Consider the following 17,952-nt stretch of genomic DNA (forward strand, 5'->3'; position numbering starts at 1 on the left):
ACTTCTCACACTTTAGGGCCCCTAAAATGCAAGGGCAGTATAAATACCCCACAAGTGACCTCATTTTAGAAAGAAGACACCCCAAGGTATTCCGTGAGGGGTATAGTGAGTTCATGTAAAATTTTACTTTTTGTCACAAGTTAGTAGAATATGAGACTTTGTAAGAAAAAAAAAATTCAATTTCCGCTAACTCAAAAAATAAAAACTTCCATGAACTCACTATGCCCATCAGCGAATACCTTAGAGTGTCTACTTTCCGAAATGGGGTCATTTGTGGGGTGTTTCTACTGTTTGGGCATTGTAGAACCTCAGGAAACATGACAGGTGCTCAGAAAGTCAAAGTGCGTAAATAAAAAATTTTTGCACCATAGTTTGTAAACGCTATAACTTTTACCCAAATTAATAAATATACACTTATTGCATTTTTTTTATCAATGACATGTAGAACAATACATTTAGAGAAAAATGTATATAAAAATGTAGTTTTATTTGAAAAATTTTACAACAGAAAGTGAAAAATGTCATTTTTTTGCAAACATTTTGCTCATTTTCGGTTAATATAAAAAAAGTAGGAATGTCAGCAGCAATGAAATACCACCAAATGAAAGCTCTATTAGTGAGAAGAAAAGGAGGTAAAATTCATTTGGGTGGTAAGTTGTATGACAGAGCAATAAACCGTGAAACTAGTGTAGTGCAGAATTGTAAAAAGTGGTCTGGTCATTAAGAGGGTTTAAGCTAGAGGGGCTGAGGTGGTTAAAAACACACAGAAAAAATATGACGGCCATCCTCTATCCCGCCATTATGAAGAACATCATGGGGGCAGCTTTGAGGGCTAATTATTTGGAGGCATCGAAATAGTAAAAATGGACATGAGAATGTCCCGTTGTGAAAGTCAATGGATATACAGACTGAACAGCTTGGCACCGAGGTGTTTAAATAAAGAAATCAAATTATTTGCCTTTTACTAGACATGTACAAATGATCTATTTAAAGATAAAAACAATCATTTAAATATGTATTGTGATATCCTCATATAGCTTATTCTTATAAGAGAAAGTTATAATAACAAGTATGGCAATTAATGGGTTAAAGATCAGCCTCTGCTCTGTGTACAAGTAACCATGGGAATAGAATACCAACATAAGGAGGAGAATTAACATACTTACCATACCAGACAAAGAAACACGAGTGTTTCAAAACGCGTTTTTTTTTTTTTCCCCTGAAGGCACCCGTACCTACAGGTGTGACGTCACACAAGAACCGTTCTTGGATTTACTTTCATCGGCTTCCCCGCACGCAGGAGAGGAAAAAAAGAAAGTAGAGTAAAAAAGGATTTGGGGACTGTACATGCATCCTACTTACAATCATCACCGGGAACCTGAAGGCAACTGGCAGCTAATATTGCAGTTGAGAACGCTGCATATATAGATTGCACTATACAGGGTTCTTATATTAGAATGTCTCTTTTGTAGTGTCCAAATGAAGTGTCTCTCTTTTTACAGCGCGGGATCCATTCAATCCAACAGTTTCTATTTAGATTACATTTGTTAAGTCCAGGCAGGGCTTTCAATCGGAACCCAGAAGTGGCCCCCAGGAATATACATAGGGCAGTATCAGACACTCAGGAGTACCCTCCTCAACTTTGACAAAAGAGACCGATTTCTTCTGGCTACCTGCCTCAGCTGCTTTTCTGATGCTGCCATGTGCCTGATGCCACACATCTTATGCCAAGTGCTCCTTCTCACCCACCATCTTCATCGGGTACTGGTATTGCCACCCACCTCCACACTATGTCACCTTGCCACTCTGTGGTCTCCTCATGCTGCTGCCACCTCCAGACTCTGTCATTGGGCCTCTCTGTGGTCTCCTCATGCTGCTTTCACCTCACCACTATGTTTTTGTGCCACTCTGTGGCCTCCTTATTAGTGTTGATCACGAATATTCGAATTGCGAATTTTAATCGCGAATATCGGCACTTCGAGAATTCGCGAATATTTAGAGTTTCGCAAAATATATTCGTAATTGCGAATATTCGATTTTTGTGAAAATACCAGTTCATGCAAATTTGTATGCAAATGTTATGCAAATTTTCATAATCAAGAAAATAATGCCTGGAGATTATGAATTCGCGAATTCTCGAATATATGGCGAATATTCGCCCAAATATTCGCGAAATATCGCGAATTCGAATATTACCCCTGCCGCTCATCACTACTCCTTATGCTGCTGCCACTTCCTCACTTTGTCATTGTGTCACTCTGTGGCTTCCTGATGCTGCCACCACATTCAGAATCTGTCATTGGGCCATTCTGTGGTCTCCTCATGCTGCCACCACCTCCAGAGTCTGTCCTTGTGCCACTCTGTGGCCTCCTGATGCTGCTGCCACCTCACCACTATGTTATAGGGCCACTCTGTGGACTTCTCATGCTGTTCCCACCCTCCACAATTCATGACTGGGCTAATATTTAGCCTGTTTAGCTTGGCTGACATTGTTATTTATTTAACTCATCTTCTGATCTGTCAAAAACAGGAGTGTGTACAAAACACAGAAGACATGTAAGTATTCCATTAACATTTCATCTCTGTTTTGGATCCACTCCTGTTTTTTTTGTTGGCATTAGCAATACTTTTGGATTATTGACCAAATGTTGACCAAGTGAAGGTGTATGCTCCATAGACAGGAGCCGTTTTTGTGAGTTATTGTTGTGACGGATCAGAGGAAGGGCAAAATAATCAGTGATGTTGACACAAACTTACTGCTGACACCCTCTCTACTCTGTCGGGGGCTCTACTTGTATAAGCATTTAACCCCTTTCCAGACCAGTACGGTAATAATACGCCGCAGCGGGACGTGACTTGCCGCACAGCGCTGTACTATTACGCCCACCCTGCGCCCACCCGATCAGCTGCAGGGGACCAATTTTGGTGCATTAACCGTTTCTATGCCGCGGTCAGCGCTGTCCGCGACATAGAAGGGGTTTGCTGGGGGTGAGGGAGCCTATCGGGTCCCCGCGCTGCTGTGGCGGGGACCCGATGGGTGAGAAGGCAGCCCGATGCGGTGCAGAGGCTTCCCAATGCCTTGCATGGCAACGGGACCTTCCTTCTACGGGTGCCCAGGAGATCCAGCCTCAGGCTGGGTCTCCTAGGCAACCTGTTAGTGTATTGCTCTGTGTAGTATACTAACAGGCAATGCATTACAATTCAGATGTGTTGGGATACATTGCAGAGGGGATCAGACCGCCAAAAGTTAAAGTCAGAAATAAAGTTAAAAAAATGTAAAAAAGAGTGTTTTTAATAAAAAATAAGAAAAACGCCCCTTTTCCCCTGATTTTACAATAAAAAAAACCAAAAAAAACCACATATTAGGTATCGCTGCATCCGTAACAACTGGCTCTATAAATATATCACACGATCCACGCCATCTGATAAACACCATTTAAAAAAAATTAACTGTGCCAAAATTACCAATTTTTCGGTCACCTTACCCCATAAAGTGTAATAATGAATGATAAAAATATACACAAAATAGTACCAATAAAAACGCCAACTCCTCATGCAAAAAACAAGCCCCTGCACAAGACGAAAAAATCAATAAATATGGCGCTCAGAAAATACTTTTGTTTCAAAAATGCTTTATTATGTAAAACTGAAACAAACACATACTGACACTCTGCAAAATCATCCGCCTGCCCAGTAGTTAGCAGAGTGTCAGCACATTACTGACACTCTGCTTGAAATGGCTGACATCCGTGCTCACAGATGTCAGCCATTTAACCACAACCTGCTCTATAAAAATGCCACATGATCTAACCTGTCAGATGAATGTTGTAAATAACAAAAAATCAAAACAGTGCCAAAACAGCTATTTCTTGTTACCTTGCCTCACAAAAAGTGTAATATAGAGCAACCAAAAATCATATGTACCCTAAAATAGTACCAACAAAACTGCCACCCTATCCTGTAGTTTCGAAAATAGGGTCACTTTTTTGAAGTTACTACCAGTCCAGCAAAATTTGCCTTCCAAAAACCGAATGGCATTTCTTTCCTTCTGCGCCCTGCCGTGTGCCCGTACAGCAGTTTACAACCACATATGGGGTGTTTCTGTAAACTACAGAATCAGGGCCATAAATATTGATTTATGCTATCTCTATATTCCATTAATTCTTTTGTAACACCTAAGGGTTAAAAAAAAGTTTATAAAATCAGTTTTGTATACCTTGATGGGTGTAGTTTCTAAAATGGGATCATTTTTGGGTGGTTTCTATCATGTAAGCCTCGCAAAGTGACTTCAGACCTGAACTGGTCCTGAAAAAGTGGGTTTTAGAAATTTTCTGAAAAATTTCAAGATTTGCTTCTAAACTTCTAAGCCTTCTAACGTCCCCAAAAAATAAAATGGCATTCACAAAATGATCCAAACATTAAGTAGAAATATGGGGAATGTAAATTAATAACTAGTAAAATTTTTGGTACATTTGGAATTTTTTTATAAATAAAAATACATTTTTTTTACTCCATTTTACCATTATCATGAAGTACAATATGTGATGAAAAAACAATCTCAGAATGGCCTGGATAAGTAAAAGTGTTTTAAAGTTATTGACACATAAACACTGGTGACACTGGTCAGATTTGCAAAAAATTGCTTTGTCCTTAAGGTGAAAATTAGCCCGTCCTTAAGGGGTTAAAAAGTGGGTTTTGGAAATTTTCGTAAAAATTTGAAGAATTGCTTCTAAAACTCTAATCCTTCTAACATTCTAAATGATGCCAACATAAAGTAGACATATGGGGAATGTTAAGTAATAAATATTTTATAAGTTATCACTCTATTATAAAAGCAGAGAAATTGAAATTTAAATTTTTTTGGGTAAATTAGTTTTTTTTTCATAAATAAAGGTGAAATATATTGACTCAAATTTATGACTATCCTGAAGTACAATGTGTCACGAGAAAACAATCTTAGAATGGCTTGGATAAACAAATGGCTTGGATAAACAAAAGTTATTACCACATAAAGTGACACATGTCAGATTTGCAAAAAATGGCCTGGGCAGGAAGGTGAAAACTGGCCCGGGGTTTAAAGGGTTAATAGAACAGGGTCTGTAGACATCTATGTGGAATCAGCTGATGACAGTGGAGTGTGTTTCTTCTTGGCGCTAACATCGACCTGTTAGGTTCACACTTGAGTTATTTGGTCAGTTTTGGCTCTGTGACTGCCCAAATAAGTGAAGTGTGCAGTGATTCTAAGTGTGACTCCTGTCATCTGCATGTCATACTGACTCACAGTATTATTTCACTACCACAGCAGACTCCCTATGTGTGTTACTACAAGGCACAGTGTTCTACACCACTATAAAGGCTCTCTGCAGCCAGAAAATAGCTTTTTTCACTAAATTTGCCGCAAATAAATTTGGATCAAACCAATTTTTTTCCCCAAAATTTGCCGAACCGGTGAATCAAATTTTTAAAAAATGTATTTATCTCTAACCATGACGGATCTGTCATGAACACCATTGAAAGTCAATGGGGGACGAATCTGTTTTCTATTGTGTCAGAGACAACAGATCCATCCCCATTGACCTACATTGTGTGCCAGGACGGTTCCGTCTTGCTCCACACCACATCGCGGACAGAAAATGCTGCTTGCAGCGTTATTCTGTCCGCTATGGAAGCACAACCAAATGAAACGGAATGCATTTCGGAGCATTCAGTTTTGTTCAGTTTTGTCCCCATTGACAATGAATGGGGACAAAACTGAAGCGTTTTCTTCCGCTTTTGAGATCCTATGATGGATCTTAATAGTGGAATTGAAAACGCTAGTGTGAAAGTAGCTTTAGAACACAACATTTTAGATTAAAGGTAAAAGGGATTACAGGTTTTGCAGTGTGTTGTGCGATGATGAATCAAGAGGGCAACAGTTGGCAAACTTAAATATCTTCAAAGTTGTGTAATTAGAAGAATTCCAAAGGCTGAGTGTTTCAGACTGTAAATCTACCCTTGGAAATGTTATTCAGCAAATCTCCTAATATATTCATGTACTTTCCCCAAGAGGTAGACTTGCATTTAAAATTCAGAGGGGAAATCTGTAAAGGGCACCTTTACCAAAACTTTTTTTGTGCTGTTCTAACTAGGGAGTCTTGGTGCTTTCCTGAGGTCTAAAATCCATGTGGCATTGTGACAGCTGTCAGAATATCTAAGACAGCACCATTAATGAAAGATATTCCCAGGAGTAAACCAATAAGCAGTATGTAGCTTTCATTAAAGCTGCTGTATTGGAAATCCTGACAGCAAGACAATAGCCCCACAATCCAGAAAGCATCAGGACCTGTATTATCTGCTGATTATTTGACAACCTTTCTTGCTAAACATTTGCTTTCCTTAAAAAAATAATGTGGTCTGTAGAGGTGACTAATCATAAACTAAGTTCAGCCATCATGTCATCATCCTGCAATCATGTCCTCCATGTCAACAAAACAGACAGCAGGTTTCGGTAAACCCCTGCTATGTTCAATACAGTTATGGGATGGGACTGTGTCTTGACTACTCTTCTGATTTCTGATTTGGTGCATACAGCCAAATTTAAAGGGGTTGTCCAGCTTTTACAAAATGATGGCCTGTCCTGAGGATAGGCCATCACTAGCTGATTGGATGGGGTCCAAACCACATAACCCCACCAATCAGCTGTTATGGTGTAGCTCCACTGCTGGAAGTCAGTGCTAGAACTACATAGCACTGTCGACCTTGTAGTGCAGGGAACTTGTTACTGTAGTTCTACTATCATTGAAGTGAATAGGAGAAGCAATGCAGTGATGTCTCTGTCCACTATACAGGTAACAGAGCTGTGTAGTTCTGACACCAAGTTCTAGAGACAAAACTATACCCAAACAGTTGATCAATGGAGGTGCGTGGTGTCTGAATCCTGTTAATCAGCTACTGATGGTCTATCTTAAGGATAAGTCATCAATTAGTAGTGGCTTTAAACCCCTTTTATTCGGTAGGTTCCCAGTTCTTTTGATGCTGAAAAGGAGTTGAGGCCCTCTAACTTCCATCCTCGCCTTTGCACTATTGTATTTGACAGAATTCCTTTGAAGTGAAACAGGCAGGTAAACAGAAATTAAAATGGAGAATGAGTATACAGACATTTAGCCAAAGGCTGGACAATTGCCATAAAACATTTTAAACATGAATCAAGAGAAAAGTGCTTATTGCAATGAATTACAATGTTTCATTTGGAAAGCAAAGGAAAAGCTGAGCTTTAGGGATTCAACCTGATGCTTCATTTATTACAGTCTGAAGCCTTCAGATACACAGCATTAACCACTGTCTTATGTCTTATGTTTATTTACACAAGGCAACAAAATAAAATATCTGAAGCATGCTACAAGTAATACATCAACATACGGTAATTTCTCAGTAATATAAATAGCTTTTTTGCAGCAGCAGCAAGCACAAATAAAATAGAAAAGAAGTAAACCACACATTACCTTTCTTTTTGCCCTAAGCTGTTCATGGTATTTGTCAGATGTGTCTCCAGGTATTTCTCCTCCCCACAGTGTTATTCCAACAATTGTGTATGTTATGCCCATGACCAATAATGGGAAGCAATATACAAACAGAACCACAATTATTTGGTACCTGCAATTAAGAAAATATTATTTTTGATAACTTAAAGGTTCAAAATAAAAGGATTGGTTCAGCTTTTAAGACACAAATAATTGTTACAGATTATAAAATTCTAGTGTGTCAAGAAAAAATGGATTTGACCCAGAACAATCAAACATAACTTGATTATATTCTATACAAACACCTAGTTTATTGTCATGTTGGCATTGCTATGTTTTCCAAGTGCCTCATCTCCATCAGCAGTATTAACTCCTTAAGGGTACCTAAACTTTAAAGTCATTTTATTAAAACATATTCTAAATTACATAAGTATACAGTAATATTTTTTTTATATACTTTATATATTTTTCCTGTTTTACTTACTTTCAAAATAGGCACCTAAAGTTCAGGTGCCTATAGCGCTTTGAAATACGTACACTTGAACTCCACTGATATGTTTTAAGATTTAAGCTCTCTCAAATATACCAACATAAACTAAGAAAATCTAAGGCCCAATTTTATTGACTGGGAAACATAGCAGATGCAATCCTATCTAACAAGATTAGAGCTTCCAAATAAAAGCTACAGTTTGTGTATGAGAGCAATAATGCTAAAATATTTAATCCCAGTGATATAGCCAACTCATTTGCTTCATACTATGCTACATTATGTAACCCACACCAAGCTAAAGCCATTTGCCAACCGACCACAGGTCTTATTAATAATTTTCCTTCCCAAATTTCTTTACCTAAGCTATCTGGCATTCAGATCTCTAGTTTAAATATGCCTTGACCTCTTGGAAATCTCTCAGATTATCTCAGAAATAAAAAAAATAAAAAATAACAAATCTCCTGGCCCAGATGGACTGACAAACAAATATTTTAAAACAATTCTCCATATCTTATCCCATACCCTCTGCTCAACATTTTATCCTATCATTGACTTTGGTATTTTTCCAAATGAAGCAATCATTGTAGCCCTTCCCAAACCAGGAAGACCTTCTGACCACCTGAACAACTTAGGCCTATTTCCCTCTTAACCACCATCCCTATAGCGCTTCACAAACAGACTGTCTAAGACAGTGGTGGCGAACCTATGGCATGGGTGCCAGAAGTGGCACTCAGAGCCCTCTCTGTGGGCATCAACACCCTGGAAAAAGTCTATGGTGTACCAATATGCTTTCTCCTGCCATTCATCAATAGCACAGGCATCACATTGAATGTAGGCAGGTTATTATAGCTAAATGATAAAGTACATGGAAGATATACTATATTGGACAGGTTAAATTGCTGGGGGTAAGTGGGTGCTAAGTGGGTTTTGGGTTGCAGTTTGGGCACTCGGTCTGTAAAAGGTTCACCATCACTGGTCTAGGATTATCCCAAGCTTCATAAATAAATATCAAATGGGTATTGTCAAATTGAGGCAAACACTGAAAAGCGCTAGACGCTTCATAGACTTTATTTACTGTATGCATCTGAAATTCTCTGCTCCTATCTTGGATGCGGAGAAGGCATTTGACCCAATCTGTGACTTTTCCCTACTCGCGCCAGGTCTAAATAAGTGGGCATGGTGTGGGCGGGGAAGGGGATGGGCCGGTTGGCCCATCTCATTTCCCATTTTCTACATCTGTTTCTTGCCTAGAAAAAGGTATAAATGTAAGACAGCTAGGAAGCTGTATTACCTTTTGTAGTGGCGAAGGAGCCACCAAAGTTATTAAGAGACTGGTGCTTCTTCATAACTTCGGCGATACACTGCCAGCTATAGGGCTTTATTAAGGGATCAGTGCTTAAAGGAAGAGACTAATGCGACTGCATGAATGACCAGAAGAAGACACTGAGATGGGGATGCTGAGCCACAGACAATGGGTCACCAGCACTGTGTCCAATGGACCAGGTCCTCCAGCCTTTGTCCAGGGTACCAGCCTTCTGAGAGAGAGAGAGGGGGCAGCTAGATAAGGCTTTTCCTCAGTATGAAACCTTTCATTTGCCAGGGAGGAGACTGGATAAGCCAGCCCTATACCTCACTTGCATTGTTTTGCATCTAAATTCTTCCAGTAAAGAAGCACACTGGTATACTGCAGACCCGGACTCTCCAGACTTAATTTCCATTGAGGTAAACCATGCAGCAACATGTGGTAACACCTCAGTGGCGTCTGGGGACCCAGAGTAGCTTTGGGGCCACCCCAAACCCTTTATTCCATTTACAGATGTTTTCAAAATGTACACTCTTGAAAGACACACTTTGAGCAATAACAGCCCTTTAAACAATCCCTCCGTAATATTGAAATTCAACATCAATTATAATAATAATCTTTATTTACATAGTGCCAACATATTCCACAGTGCTTTACAATCAGATGTTTCATGTACAAAACAATTAAAACAACAATCAAATCAAGAGGAGTGAGCACTCTGCTCACAAGAGCTTACAATTAGAGTTGAGTGAACACCTGGATGTTCGGGTTCGAGAAGTTCGGCTGAACTTCCCGGAAATGTTCGGGTTCGGGATCCGAACCCGATCCGAACTTCGTCCCGAACCCGAACCCCATCTAAGTTAATGGGGACCCGAACTTTTCGGCACTAAAAAGGCTGTAAAACAGCCCAGGAAAGGGCTAGAGGGCTGCAAAAGGCAGCAACATGTAGGTAAATCCCCTGCAAACAAATGTGGATAGGGAAATTAATAAAAATAAAAATAAAATAAATAAAAATTAACCAATATCAATTGGAGAGAGGTCCAATAGCAGAGAATCTGGCTTCACGCCACCCAGCACTGTAACAGTCCATTGTCATAAATTTAGGCCCCGGCACCCAGGCAGAGGAGAGAGGTCCCGTAACCGAGAATCTGGCTTCATGTCAGCAGAGAATCAGTCTTCATATCATAGCAGAGAATCATGCTTCACGTCACCCAGCACTGTAACAGTCCATTGTCATAAATTTAGGCCCCGGCACCCAGGCAGAGGAGAGAGGTCCCGTAACAGAGAATCTGGCTTCATGTCAGCAGAGAATCAGTCTTCATGTCATAGCAGAGAATCATGCTTTACGTCACCCAACACTGGAACAGTCCATTGTCAGATATTTAGGCCCCGGCACCCAGGCAGAGGAGAGAGGTCCCGTAACAGAGAATCTGGCTTCATGTCACCAGAGAATCAGTCTTCATATCATAGCAGAGAATCATGCTTCACGTCACCCACCACTGTAACAGTCCATTGTCATATATTTAGGCCCAGGCACCCAGGCAGAGGGGAGAGGTCCCGTAACAGAGAATCTGGCTTCATGTCAGCAGAGAATCAGTCTGCATGTCATAGCAGAGAATCAGGCTTCACGTCAGCCACCACTGTAACAGTCCATTGTCATATATTTAGGCCCAGGCACCCAGGCAGAGGAGAGAGGTCCTGTAACAGAGAATCTGGCTTCATGTCAGCAGAGAATCAGTCTGGATGTCATAGCAGAGAATCAGGCTTCACGTCAGCCACCACTGTAACAGTCCATTGTCATATATTTAGGCCCAGGCACCCAGGCAGAGGAGAGAGGTCCCATAACAGAGAATCTGGCTTCATGTCAGCAGAGAATCAGTCTGCATGTCATAGCAGAGAATCATGCTTCACGTCACCCAACATTGGAACAGTCCATTGTCATATATTTAGGCCCCGGCACCCAGACAGAGGAGAGGTTCATTCAACTTTGGGTTGCCTCACAGTATAATGGTAAAATGAAAATAAAAATAGGATTGAATGAGGAAGTGCCCTGGAGTACAATAATATATGGTTAAGGGGAGGTAGTTAATGTCTAATCTGCACAAGGGATGGACAGGTCCTGTGGGATCCATGCCTGGTTCATTTTTATGAACGTCAGCTTGTCCACATTGACTGTAGACAAGCGGCTGCGTTTGTCTGTAATGACGCCCCCTGCCGCGCTGAATACACATTCAGACAAAACGCTGGCCGCCGGGCAGGCCAGCACCTCCAAGGCATAAAAGGCTAGCTCTGGCCACGTGGACAATTTAGAGACCCAGAAGTTGAATGGGGCCAAACCATCAGTCAGTTGGTGGAGGGGTGTGCACACGTACTGTTCCACCATGTTAGTGAAATGTTGCCTCCTGCTAACACGTTGCATATCAGGTGGTGGTGCAGTTAGCTGTGGCGTGTTGACAAAAGTTTTCCACATCTCTGCCATGCTAACCCTGCCCTCAGAGGAGCTGGCCGTGACACAGCTGCCTTGGCGACCTCTTGCTCCTTCTCTGCCTTGGCCTTGGGCTTCCACTTGTTCCCCTGTGACATTTGGGAATGCTCTCAGTAGCGCGTCTACCAACGTGCGCTTGTACTCGCGCATCTTCCTATCACGCTCCAGTGCAGGAAGTAAGGTGGGCACATTGTCTTTGTACCGTGGATCCAGCAGGGTGGCAACCCAGTAGTCCGCACACATTAAAATGTGGGCAACTCTGCTGTCGTTGCGCAGGCACTGCAGCATGTAGTCGCTCATGTGTGCCAGGCTGCCCAGGGGTAAGGACAAGCTGTCCTCTGTGGGAGGCATATCGTCATCGTCCTGCGTTTCCCCCCAGCCACGCACCAGTGATGGGCCCGAGCTGCGTTGGGTGCCACTCCGCTGTGACCATGCTTCATCCTCATCCTCCTCCACCTCCTCCTCATCCTCGTCCTCCTCGTCCTCCAGTAGTGGGCCCTGGCTGGCCACATTTTTACCTGGCCTCTGCTGTTGCAAAAAACCTCCCTCTGAGTCACTTCTAAGAGACTGGCCTGAAAGTGCTAAAAATGACCCCTCTATCTCCTCCTCCTCCTGGGCCACCTCCTCTTCCATCATCGCCCTAAGTGTTTTCTCAAAGAGACATAGAAGTGGTATTGTAACGCTGATAACGGTGTCAACGCCACTGGCCATGTTGGTGGAGTACTCGAAACAGTGCAACAGGGTACACAGGTCTCGCATGGAGGCCCAGTCATTGGTGGTGAAGTGGTGCTGTTCCGTAGTGTGACTGACCCGTGCGTGCTGAGGCTGAAACTCCACTATGGCCTGCTGCTGCTCTCACAGTCTGTCCAGCATGTGCAAGGTGAAGTTCCACCTGGTGGGCACGTCGCATATGAGGCGGTGAGCAGGAAGGCCGAAGTTACGCTGTAGCGCAGACAGGCGAGCAGCGGCAGGATGTGAATGCCGGAAGCGCGAACAGACGGCCCGTACTTTATGCAGCAGCTCTGACATGTCGGGGTAGTTGTGAATGAACTTCTGCACCACCAAATTCAGCACATGTGCCAAGCAAGGGATGTGCGTCAAACCGGCTAGAAATACACTATGTGAGATGCACAATAGTGCGTGCAAATTTAAAGGCTTATGCTTTCAGCAATTGTGATTTAACAGTTTGTGAAATATACCCTTTTACGGAAAAAATACACTTGGAGATGCAATATACCCTTTTTACGGACAGATTTAAACTTGGCCTGCAACAACAGAAACCACTGATTTACCCTAAGTTCACACCTGTCCGGTATTTCTGTCCGGTTTGACGCACATCCCTTGCTTGGCACATGTGCTGAATTTGGTGGTGCAGAAGTTCATTCACAACTACCCCAACATGTCGCGTTTGAACGCGCTGTAAAACGCCCGACGCATAAACAAGTTCTTGAGCTTTTTTTTGGCCGTTTGTCGCGCGTTTTGGCCATAGACTCATTGGACAACACTGCAGTCAATTACACAAACGCGCGTCAAACGCGCGTTTACTATTGCAAAAAATGCGCATAAAAACGCGCGACAAATACGCGCGTAAAACGCGCGTCTCAGAAACGCTCAGGTGTGAACCCAGGGTTAGGGTATTGCTATTTTGGAAATTGAATTTCAACCCACAACAAAAACTATGCTTTGACAGACACAAAAAAAACTTGTCCAGCCACAGCTGGAACACCAGATTTAGGATATTGCTATTTTGGCAATTGAATTTCACCCCAGAAAAAAATATATCCTTTGCCAGACAGCAGACAGTATTACACTTGGCTAGCCACAGCTGGAACACCAGATTTAGGGGATTGCTATTTTTGCAAGTGAATTTCACCCCTCAATAAAATATAGAAAATTCTATCCTGAGTTTCTAGGGATGACAATAAGCACAGCCAAGCCCCTGATGTAGGATATAGCAAAAAAAAACAACAACCTACTATTGATGGTTAAATGGACTTAGTGGCAGCTTGTGATGGCGCACCACAAGACACAAAATGGCCGCCGATCACCCCAGAAAAAAGTGACAGAAAAACGCTCTGGGCAGCCTAAAAACAGTGAGCAATTATCTAGCAGAAGTTGAATGATTCACAGCTGTAGATCGATCACTTCATTAAGTGTTTTTGCTGAGTTAATCCCTGCCTAATCTCGCCCTAACAGCAGCTGCATCCTCTCCCTACACTGATCAGAGCAGAGTGACGTGCGGCGCTACATGACTCCAGCTTAAATAGAGGCTGGGTCACCTGCTGCACTGGCCAATCACAGCTATGCCAATAGTAGGCATGGCTGTTATGGCCTCTTGGGGCAAGTAGTATGACGCTTGTTGATTGGCGCCAAGAAAGCGCCGAACACCAAACCCAAACCCGAACTTTTGCGTAAATGTTCGGGTTCGGGTCCGTGTCACGAACACCCCAAAATTCGGTACGAACCCGATCTATACAGTTGGGGTTTGCTCATCCCTAATCAGCAGTGTCATTGTCAATAGCTGAGACTTGTCGTCCTACACATACAACATCCCAGCAGTCAGACATTTCACTCAGGGCAGACTTATTCACTCCCTTTGCAGAACAGCAGAAGGGGCACAAATATTCATGAGGAAAACCTCAGAGATTGTTGTTTTTGCAGATGAACAAAGGGCCAGAAGAGAACTATATATATATATATATATATATATATATAATTATTTTTTTGCCTAAAACTTGCTTAGCTTAGTTATATATTGCTGACCATCAGATTTAAGGTGCTATATATTATTTTTTTATAACTTGGACAACCCCTTTAAAAAAGGGAAGAGAGGACACACAATGAATTAGCAGAAGCAGATGGACAAGCATTACAAGAGCTGTCCATTGAAAATAAAAGCAAAATAATAGAAATAACAAGTGGTTCAGTGATTTGCAGCAGTGCTTTTTGTGAATATGCATTTGAGATGTACATGGCTGAGGGAAGGAGAGATGGACTGTTGTAGAAATAATGCAATTGAAGGGTAATATATATATTTGGACAGAGACAACATTTTTCTAATTTCTGTTCTGTACATTACCACAATGGATTTTAAAGAAAACAATTCAGATGCAGTCGAAGTTCAGACATTCAGCTTTAATTCAGTGGGTTGAACAAAATGAGTGCACAAAAATTGGAGGAACTGATGCATTTTTTAAACTCAATCCCTTTATTTCTAGAGCTCAAAAGTAATTGTAAAAATTAAATAATTGTAAATGAAATGTTAATTTATAATACTTGGTTGAAAACCCTTTGTTGGCAATGACTGCCTGAAGTCTTGAACTCATGGACATCACCAGATGCTGTGTTTCCTCCTTTTTAATGTTCTGCTAGGCCTTTACTGCAGCGGTTTTCAGTTGCTGTTTGTGGGGATTTCTGTCTGAAGTTTAGTCTTTAACAAGTGAAATGCTCTATTTGGTTCAGATCAGGTGACTTGGCCATTTAAGAATATTCCACTTCTTTTCTTTAATAAACTCCTGGGTTGCTTTGGCTTTATGTTTCGGGAAATTGGCCATCTGTATTATAAAACGCCAACCAATCGGTTTGGCTGCATTTGGCTGGATTTGAGCACACAGTATGTCTCTGAAAACCCCAGAATTCATCCGGCTGCTTCTGTCCTGTGTCACATCAATAAACATTAGGGACCCAGTGCCACTGGCAGCCATGCATGCCCAAGCCATCACACTGCCTCCGTCGTGTTTTACAGATGATGTGGTATGCTTTGCATTATGAGCTATACCATGCTTTCACCATACTTTTCTCTTTCCATTATTCTGGTAGAGGTTGATCTTGGTTTCATCTGTCCAAAGAATGTTCTTTCAGAAGTGTGCTGTTTTTTTAAGATATTTTTTTGCAAAGTCCAATCTAGCCTTCTTATACTTGAGGCTTATGTGTGGCTTGCACCGTGCAGTGAACCCTCTGTATTTACTTTCATGCAGTCTTCGCTTTATAGTGGATTTGGATATTGATACGCCTATATCCTGGAGAGTGTGGTTCACTTGGATGGCTGTTGTGAAGGGGTTTCTCTTCACCATGGTAATTATTCTGCGATCATCCACCACTGTTGTCTTCCGTGGGTGTCCAGGTCTTTTTGCATTGTTGAGGTCACCAGTGCTTTTTTTTCTCAGGATGTACCAAACTGTAGATTTTGCCACTCCCAATAGTGTAGCAATTTATTGTATTATTTTTTTCTGTTTTCACAGATGAAGGATGGCTTGTATCACCTGCATAGAGAGCTCCTTTGATCGCATGTTTACTTCTCAGAAAAATCTTCAAAATGCAAGCACCACACCTCAAGTCAACTCCGGGCCTTTTATGTGCTTAATTGAGAATGAAATAATGAAGGAATTGCCCACACCTGCCCATGAAACAGCCTTTCAGTCAATTGTCCAATTACTTTTAGTCCCTTTAAAAACAGGGTGCCCCATGTTAAGGAGCTGAAACTTCTAAATCCTTCATCCATTTTTAATGTGGATACCCTCAAATGAAAGCTAAAAGTCTGGACTTTATGTCCATGTCCATTATGTAACTATAACTTTAATATGTTTTAGTAGACAGGTAATAAAAAACTAAATTTGTCTCAGTGTCCTAATATATATGGACCTAACTGTAGTCAGTAAGATGTTAGCAATTTATCTGAGTACCTCCCATAGTATACCCATCTCCTGCTCTGTCTAATTGCAACAATTAACTGAAAGACACTTTGCCTTGATGACACTTCACCTAAGACTACTTCTGCCCTCATGCCAACCCCACCACTCGTGCCACCCCTATACCGTGTCTAAATTTATAGGGTATGTGCTTAGATCTATGGCTAATTAAGCTTGTTTACTTTATTGAACAGCTAAACTTAGCACCTGAGAGGGAAATGTTATGCTGAGATAAACATATTGACCTAGTTGTAACATGAAAGTTACTAAAGATCAAACACTGACAAAAGTTACAAAGATTACATAAGATCACCTCAAAGTATTTTAGACAGTCATATGTACCATTAACAAATAAAGCACCATGTGCATCAGATGTTGAGCGATCAAAGGGTTAATAGCAGGAACAAAAATGTATATGCACCATAAATGAATGTTTGAATTTGCAGCTATGACAGCAGATGTTCAGCGATCAGGGCGTTAAGAGATTTTTTTTAGAGATTTTTAACAGCAGAAAATGAATATGTACCTGTATGAAGAGAAAGTAAATGACTGTTAGATTCATGCCATATTCAACTGTAAGACACCTTGCAAGGATGACAGTTCACTTAAGATGACTTCTGCCTTTATGCCCACCCGAGCAAGAAGGAAAAGTTGTGGAATTACGGAAATCACAGGATCGATAGACATGATAATGATATGCAAATGATAAAAGAAATGGAAAGAAAATATTCAAAACATTTTAAATTAATCAGTTTGCCAAAGCGCAGAAATAATTGCACTTACATGCCTTGCCATAGTATAAATGAGGTTATTAATGGTAGCCTGAGGAAGGCATTTGAGCACGCAAATCATAAAGCTCTGCTGCTGGCAGCTCCCTTTGCAATTGGTGACTAATGATATCCCAGATGCGCCCGATGGGAGACAAGCCGAAGACACTGCAGGACTCTGTAGCCATTTTAGGCCATGCAGGCTACTCACAGTTGCTTGAGCAACATGCTGTCTTGTTTTGTCCTGTTAACAAGTAGCTCCTTTAAAACTTTGGAAAATTGGTGATACCACTGGTTCCATGACCAAATCAATGTAACACGGAGCTGTTAGTGTAACTAAAATGCAGACTAAAGGTGCCTGGTTACTATATTTTGGTCACCCCACACCATAATCCCAACAGTAGGACCAGTGAGACGTTCCCTTGTAAAAGCCTCTTTATGGCATTGCCCATGTTGTCTCCAAACCAATCTCTGATCATTGAGTCTGAGACAATAACAGGACTCATAGCTAATGAGCATAGACCTCCATTCTAGCCTCTATTGCTGTCTAGCTGTGCATCATGATAGCCTTTGAGAGCAGTAGTGTGAGGTTAATGGAACACCTATAGCTGGATATCTGGCTCGTAGTTCAATGTTGTGCAAATGACTTCTGATGGTTTGTGTAGACACTGTTTGCCACCCGAGGCTTGGGATGTTACATCCAATTTCACTTGCAGTACA

General features: G+C 41.5%; 1 protein-coding gene across 1 annotated transcript in view; it reads right to left on the minus strand.

Moving 5' to 3' along the window:
* The window catches only part of TACR3 (tachykinin receptor 3), a 244,670-nt gene that overhangs the window by 116,790 nt on the left and 109,928 nt on the right, over positions 1–17,952 (minus strand). The window contains exon 3 of the mRNA XM_044276714.1: positions 7,482–7,632. Coding sequence (XP_044132649.1) covers positions 7,482–7,632 — 151 coding nt within the window. The remainder of the gene's footprint in view (positions 1–7,481; positions 7,633–17,952) is intronic.

The sequence above is a fragment of the Bufo gargarizans genome, chromosome 1, assembly GCF_014858855.1.
Source record: "Bufo gargarizans isolate SCDJY-AF-19 chromosome 1, ASM1485885v1, whole genome shotgun sequence".
In the NCBI taxonomy this organism is placed as follows: domain Eukaryota; kingdom Metazoa; phylum Chordata; class Amphibia; order Anura; family Bufonidae; genus Bufo; species Bufo gargarizans.